Here is an 8,273-nt window from a genome sequence, read left to right on the forward strand (position 1 = left end):
AGCATTTCGATGCATATGAAATTCCAAGTAAAAAAGGATGATCTGACTCTTCTTATTCGGTAACTTCTTGTTTATCTTTATCGTTCACCTTCCGGTTCTTTTTTTTTCGAGCTATATTTTTGCGCCCACTTCGTTTAAAAAAATGAAGATGATTACACTCAGAAGAAGTAGTAGACTGACAGCTATTTACTAAGAAATAAAATATGAACGCATCTTTTCTCATTTCATCCGCCTGTCGTACGAAGTTTTATCTTTCGGTTATTCACAATCCATAAATATTCGGTAGACTTAGCTTTCCACTTTTTTTTCTGTGTCTGTATTAATTTCATTCACTTTGTATTATGTGCTTCTTCTGCTGATATCCGTAATGTGCGCAGTATAGAAATTAAATGTGACCATGGTCCGACAAAGTTTCAATTATCAAAAGTTACTTGATGTCACAAATTATTTGACAACTGGAAAAAAATATACTTTTTCAATTTAAAAAGGTACACATGAAATAAGGTCATTTTTGCACTTTAAAGATACGAGACAAATTTCTTTTGGTAAGATATTCGCGTCTTTTATTTGCCGAACTTACTACTTTTTGGAAAACCGTGGCCTATTTGGTTTTCTAAAAAGTCATAAATTCGAGCGAAAAAAGTTTCTTACTGCTTCTGCTGGTGCTATTGCTATTTTTGTTAAGAACAACAGACAGAAGGAACTAAGTTGTAAGATTTTGCAGAATATTTCAGAGTTCTGATTCTAAAATTTCCTCAGCGAATTCGGAATATTAAAGGAAAGATAACCAATATGACTATTAATAAGGTTTTGGTTGAACACATTCTTATCAAATAGGATTCAATAACTAATTGCTCTTAATTTATTTGGAAAGCGTTATTATCAACAAATATGTGGCGGCAAGCAGAAAGATTTAGAAGATATCGTTAATATCAAAAATGGATTAGCGAAATCATTTTTTACTTTCATTTTTGCTTTATTGAAATGGTTTCAGCGATGTTAGCTGCTTATTTTCATCATCATTCACCTTTTAAACTGCAGGAAGTTCACTAACTAAGCGAAGCAGTCGATAAGTTAACGTGAGCTTTGTTATTTTCCACCGATCCAATTCTCCAGCATGGCAGATGGAAAAGATTTCACTGTGAACAATAAAATGAATTGTTGAAGAGGAGGAAAGTGTTTTCTTTTTTCACGTGTTTTATGCTTGAACAATGAGAAAGATTCTTCCTGGATTTAGAATTTTTAACCTTTGAAAGGGAATCTCTGTTTTCCTTTTAACTTCTTTTTTTTTTTTTTTGTATTTATAGCAGCTTTGCAAGTAAAACATCCCTCATCAACATTAATTTTTCAATGTCGACATTGTTTTTGTGATAAAAATTACTCAAGAAGTTATTGAAAAAAGGTGATAAAAAAATGTTGAAATCTTGCAGGTAGAAGTCCAAGGTAAAAGAAAGGATTTGAGTAAATGTTATAAAGTTTCATTGAAATATTTTCATGAAAAAAACTGTTGGCGAATCATATATACCATTCTATTTTTAACACAAAGTTTAGTTTTATTTTGAACAGAACCGAATGATTTTCTTCACTATTGAATTTAACATAGGAATTTTGTGTATGGGAAAGGAAAGCATAAATTTCCATTTGTTCTAAGAATGCACGCATTTCTTTGATTATCCCTCTTAGATGGAACTCATTCTTAATATTTCATTTGTTGTGTTGCATTCTGCTGAGGTTTGTGTTCGCGAGGTGAACAGTGGCAGGATGAGGGAGAGATAGGCTGAAATAAGCAGAAGAGGTTGATGAATAAGAGGGCCTGAAAACTGGAATTGCTAGAATAACAACCAGCATATACATCTATAAATCATCATAGCACAAAGAAGCTAAATTCTACGGAAGCATATGTTTTTCTCTTTTGAGTTAATGCTTGTTTACTTGCTCTTGCACAACTATGCCTGGGTAGAATGGATTTAAGGGTCTAAAGTGAAGTGCCACATCTCAAATCTTCAGTTGGAGCATCAGCTTCCTTCCAACATTTCATACAACATTTCCTATCAGTTTTCCCTTTCTATTTTGCACATTTTGTACCAAAATATAAAATAAAAAAAAAAAACATTGTGATGACGCATGCCATAAAGATCAACCGATCGACATTTTTCCTTTACTATCCCGCTATCTGTTGCTAAACTGCCATCAATAATGATGTCCCAAACCTAATTCGAAAGATCTTGTCACTGAACTGTTTCTGTAAGCACATACAATATATGCTCACAACATAATAGTTAAAGAGATTTGTCAGTTTTCGAATTTGTCCCTTTCAATGTTGAATCAAGGTTATGCAAATTAATGATGATGGATTTTTTACTACCAGGAACACCTGATGAACCTTCAAACCCTGCCATGGCTTATTTACTGCTAACTCCAACTAATTATTCCCTGCCTTGGATTATAGGTTCAGTGATTAGCTTATGTTTCCTCGACTTTTTGCAAATCCAGTCTAACTTCTTTTATATCCTCTTCCTCGTACCTTAATGAAACCTAGAAACTTTGCAAATCGAAATCCATAAATTATCTGTTCTCAAGCCAACATAAATCATTTTGTTGCCCATTTTGAAACAAATTACAAAGTGTTACATCTGTTATTTATTAGATTTTAATAAATCTCAGTTTTCAACTGATCAGGAATACCGGTACTAGTTTCTGCTAGTTGACTGCTGATTGTAGCTTGCACGAAAGTGGTGGAAAAGCGGTGTTTTCTCGCGTTTTGTATCTGGATAACACTCTCTCCTCATAGGTAACACTCTTTCTTCATGATAACACCTGTATTCAAACTCATATATTGCCGTTTTTTCGTCCAGTGAAAATAAAGGAAGCAATAAAAATAGAGAAACATTTCAAAACAATCTTGAGGATAACTAAGTTTCAGGTAAGAAATGCGCCCAGTGGTCACCCTACTGCTCTTATCGTTCATATCAAGGACAAGACAAGCCACCAATGCGAAAACATTGGATATCAACTGCATGTTTCTTGGATATCCAGAATTAGAATACGACGGGTTTGACCGAACTGAGGTTGGGCTGGCATTGAATTCTACTTCGTTTTGTTAAATATTTTACAAAAGAAAAGGGTAGTGCGCCCTCCCTTTCTACTAACCGTTTTTTCGTTCCGAAATCGGTTTACGACTTATCTTCAGATTTTGTCCTCCTGTTTCGCTTTTCCCTGTTCTTTTTTTTTTATCGTCTTATTTTCCCATAAGCTTTTTATATGCATTTCCGTTGTTTACTAGATGAGAATACATTTTTTTTTAAGTTGGCAATAAGTTACAAAATTCGAAACACTTCAAAGTTCGACTATTAAGAGGTTGAATTCAGGATAATTTTGGTAATTATGCTTGTAATTAACTATTTTCCTCTTCACTTTTAACTTCGTAGCTTAATGTTACCACATACGTTTGATATTCCGAAATAAAAGTATTTTTGTGTTTTCAGGTTTTAAATGAAAAAAATTTCAACAAAACGGTGCTTGCAAGCGACTCGAGAACAATCGTCTTTTTCAACGACGTTGAAGAGGACGATCCCGAATTGGATCAATATGAATGTTTTTTGCAAGTATATTTGTGCTTTTATCTTTCAAAATTTATTTTTATTACCCACTTATTTTTCAGGAAATTTAAATTAAATGGGGTATTTATATCCACTGCAACAAATTAAAATCACTTGGACAATGTTTTAAGTAAATCTTTAAAAAGTATCAATATGAATTTTTTTTATACGTTACTTAGTAATCACAAATTTTCCAGTTATCGGCTCAAATAATGACCAAACGAGGGTACAGTTTCTACACTGTAAATACGACGAAAGAGACACGATTGAGGAAGCAAGAAAGTAAGATGAAGGATTAAAAAATTTTCAGTTTATTTTGAAAATGCAATTGAGGACAATTTCAGATGTTGAAAAAGGCGAGGACACAATACATGTCTATAAAGATGGTTATAAAATTGAGTATTTTGGCGTTCGAGATCCAGAAACGTTTGTTTCATGGCTTATGGATGTTAGTACTTCTTTTGAATTCATTTTGAAATCCTCTTCGTTCTATGAAATTTTCTATTTTAAAAGACCTAAAAAAGGAGACATTCACTCTAATTTCTCGTTTTCTCTCCTTACTTTTTTCGTGCCATTTCTTAATGCAGTTATTATTTCTCCCAGAAGAAATTGTATGAATTAAATTGTCAGCTGTGAAAGTTTAATTTTTCAATTTAGCTGTATGGTTCTAAAACAGTAATAATGATTTTCAGATTCCTGATGATCCAGTAACGATAATAAATGATGAACACGACCAGGAAGGATTCGAGACATTAGAAGATGACGTTGTCAGGGTGATTGGTTATTTCGAACCAGGCAGTGTTGGTTAGTTTATTAAGATTATATCTCATGTGATTTCCATCACTGTTCGATCATTTAATATTATGAATATTTTTATTTATTTATTTATTTTTGATGTTATGAATTATATGGGTAACAAATGGTATAAGTTTATGTGATGGATAGTTTTAATAACTTTTAAAGAAATACGCTGAAGTATGTAAAACAGAATTCTGTGAAATTATTAGCACCAATTATTTATTTTCAGCATTAAAAGAGTATGAAGAAGCAGCTGAAGATTTCATGGGCGAAGTGGAATTCTACGCTGTTGTCAACTCTTATGTTAGCTATTTTCGGAAAAGTAGTATCAAGATCTTTTCTGAATATACTGCTAAAGAGTATAGTAAATGCTTTTCTTCCTCTTTCTTTTTTTTTTTAAATGTGAGAAAGCAAATTTTTTTAGAAGTTATTTTAGTGGGCTCGGAAAATGGGATTGAAACGAGTTGGTGAAGTACAAATATTACGGCCATTTGAAGATGATCCTATTTACGCTCCAACATCGGTAGATACCGAAGGAGAATTCGAAAGTTGGGTTGAGAAACACAAGAAACCAATAATGCAAAAATTAACCCTGCAGAATTATTTCAATGTTTGGGTAAGAATCTAAAGACTTTGATGTGAAGTTTCGAAAGTTTCGAGTTTTCGAGTTTTTCCAGAATTTCGAAAATACTTAAATTTTAGAATATTGCAGAAGGACCGAGATAGCGATGAGAAATTGATTGTAGCATTCTGTGATGAGGAGTCACGTGAAGGTCGAGCAATGTTCAAATTACTTCGCAAAATTGCCGATGAGAATAGTGAACATGCTGGAATGCTGAAAATTTCATTAATCGATCCGGGTACTTTTGGGCTCATCTTTATCATATTCAAAATCAGTTGACGATTTTCCTTTACCTTTTCCGGTTTGGAACTAAGAAAAAAGCAAGTATTGTGCAGTGCTGCACTGTTTAAATGTTCTGATCATATATCATCAATCATTTTTCAACTGTTAAAATTTCCTTTTGTATTTTAAAAATCAATTGTTGTAGATGAATTTCCATTGATGGTGGATATCTGGGAAGAAATGTTCGGTATTGATATCGAGGGTGGTCCACAACTTGGCTTGGTTGACATTTCTGACGTATGTCTCTTATTTCAGCATTCTCTCTCTACATGGGTTCATTCAAAACTTACAATGTAAATTAAGAAGGGTAATATATGCATTTCTGACTAATTTATTTACAGATATATAGCTTTGATACATAGATGATGAATATTAAGAAACAAGTTCAATTTCAAAATATTATCGTTGTAGAAAGAAGGAATATGGTTTGATATGTCGCAATTGAATCTTGATGATCCGAGAAAACATCAGGATAGTAATCTGGAAGTACTTCAGTCCTGGATTGATCAAATTATGGGTGGCAATATATCGTTGGATGGTCTCTTTTTAAATTTTTGAGTTGTAATTCTGAAATTCCTTTCTTTTTTGCTATATTCAATGAAATTCGTAAATGCTTTTCCAGATGAAGATGAAAATAACGAACCGGAACCACCGAAAGCTGCTGTATCGCCGAAATCAAGAAGAAGCAAAAAGGACTTGTGAGGTTTTCTCAGTGAACGCAAGTGACGATTCATATCGCAACGGCGGCTATTTTTTCATCAAATATTACTTAATTGCTCAATTGAAAAAGCCAAATTTATTAGCTGAAATTTTGTACTAGGAGTCAAGGTAGCAATTTCAGATTGATTCTATCTCACTTCTTTAGTTTACTGTATCCCAAGCATTGTCTCAGTTGGATGGAATAGTTTAACTTTTCAGTTTTAAGGTTGGCCTGATCGGAAATCAAAAATTTGAAACTATGGTCTAAATACTTTCTGTTGATTGGTTCCAAAGTGCCTTTTTCCTTAACTTTAATATTTTGCAATTAGGCTGATAAATTCTCGTACAACTTAAAAGTGCATACTTGTCCAAAGATTTTCATTTCCCGAATCATATTAATTAAAAGTTGGGGTATGAAAGTGCAGTTTATAGTTTCATATGATACAGTAATCCGATTGAGCAGTCGGTTTCCTCTCGCCCAAGTGAATTTTTTGAAAGTGATTTAATTTACATCTCATTTTCATTTCCTGCTCAATAAATTAGAAAAATTAAATTTTGAAACGTTAGAATTTATCTAATGCTGTGTGTTCTCTGCAATTTATTTCGATATTTATTTCAATGTACTCAGTCTATTTTTCGGAAGTTCTTCAAAATAGAGCTTTAGGTTTATAATTTGCAGCAATGTAAATATGTAGGATTGGCTTGAAGATTAGTTTAATCAATCTAAATATTCAAGTTTTTTTCTGGAAATAGTGCTGAGTACATTCTCAATTTTGCATCTGTAAACTGATAAGATAATTGTTTTCATAAAAGTGCCTTGTGGAAGTGATATTTTAACTTGTTTCCGCTCATTAGTTGTTTGCGCTTCTAGATGTTTTTTGTTAATTTTAACAAGAATCCGAACTTAATACATCAGAATAGTCGTTGCGGCACATTGAACTTACCGTTTGCTACTGTTCTTTTAAATTTTTAACTGAAACTCACCATTATAATTCACAGTTTTGTGAAAAGAAGGAAAAAAAAGCCATTATAATGACCATAAATAAGTGAAATTTTTGTAATAACAATGAAGCTGTAATATTATCTTTTGATCTTGTACAAATACTTGCACCATGCTGGAATAAAACATCGTGGTGATCAAAGGACAAACATTAAAGTTCAACAAGAGATATTTACTCAAAAAGAAGTAAAGTTTGTGAGTCATGGAGCGATGAATCATAAGCCAAAAATTGGAAGTGCTGATTGTAAAAAAAAAATCCAAGTTAACAAAAAACAAAACCCAAGTTCAATTTTTTGACCCTTCGTGTTCCCGGTCGATAAAGATGTTCAATAATCTCATTAATAATTTTAACTATTTATATTGCTATGGTAAGTTGGTTGCATACTCCATATCCGTAGCAAAAAGACAACATCTTGGGGAATTTTACGTCAGACTATGGTAAATTATTACTTCTGCTCTTTTCATCAAATTATTATCCAGTAACGCATTAATAAAAATTGAAAAAGATACATGTTTATTCGGGTTATAATCATTGAATTATCTTCAATGATTTGAAGAATTCAGTTTAACAAATAGACGTACGGTAGATTAAAATTGAATCTAAAAGTGACTAGTACTTGCAAAAATAATGGACTTATATTTAAGTCAAAGTTCTAAAAAATTTTTTTGATTCCTTCTCACACAGCATACAGTTTAAACGATTAACCGCATAGACAATGCTGAAGTGTTGAAGAAAATACTGTTACAAGTTAACCCGATATCCTCAATAACTAAGTGGCAACTTATATTCTTCCTAGAAGATTTATGAGCAGCTCAATTAGCTTTTACTTTAGTTATTGATAGTCTCTTTTCTGCAATGCGAAACATATAGTAATCTAATATCTCCAATATCGAAATAATTCTAAACGAATTTAAAATAATTTATCAGATTGCGTGGATGTGACAACATATAATGCAATTCATTAATGACCGGAAATTTTATCACTTATGCGGGGAAATTTTACTTACATGGATACTTTTTACATTTTTACATTAATTTGCATTTTGCTAATCGTAATTCCATACCAAACAGAAGAGTACAAGAATTCTGGAAAAATGAATCTAAATATCGCAAGGTACATATTACAAATATTATATCGCAAGGTACATATTACAAATATTATATCGCAAGGTACATATTACAAATATTATATCGCAAGGTACATATTACAAATATTATATCGCAAGGTACATATTACAAATATTATATCGCAAGGTACATATTACAAATATT

The 8,273-nt window shown here is 32.1% G+C and overlaps 1 protein-coding gene across 1 annotated transcript; it reads left to right on the forward strand.

Moving 5' to 3' along the window:
* Nucleotides 1-2,930: 2,930 nt before the first annotated feature.
* On the forward strand, nucleotides 2,931-6,003 carry LOAG_00316 (calsequestrin family protein; the record flags this gene model as incomplete). The annotated part of the gene is made up of 11 exons (XM_003135856.1): nucleotides 2,931-3,068; nucleotides 3,486-3,605; nucleotides 3,797-3,881; nucleotides 3,944-4,047; nucleotides 4,292-4,403; nucleotides 4,627-4,700; nucleotides 4,834-5,013; nucleotides 5,110-5,257; nucleotides 5,447-5,538; nucleotides 5,713-5,839; nucleotides 5,924-6,003. 11 exons carry the CDS (start codon nucleotides 2,931-2,933, stop codon nucleotides 6,001-6,003), a joined length of 1,260 nt encoding a protein of 419 aa, XP_003135904.1.
* Nucleotides 6,004-8,273: the final 2,270 nt, after the last annotated feature.

Source organism: Loa loa, assembly GCF_000183805.2.
Source record: "Loa loa unplaced genomic scaffold supercont3.171, whole genome shotgun sequence".
In the NCBI taxonomy this organism is placed as follows: Eukaryota; Metazoa; Nematoda; class Chromadorea; order Rhabditida; family Onchocercidae; genus Loa; species Loa loa.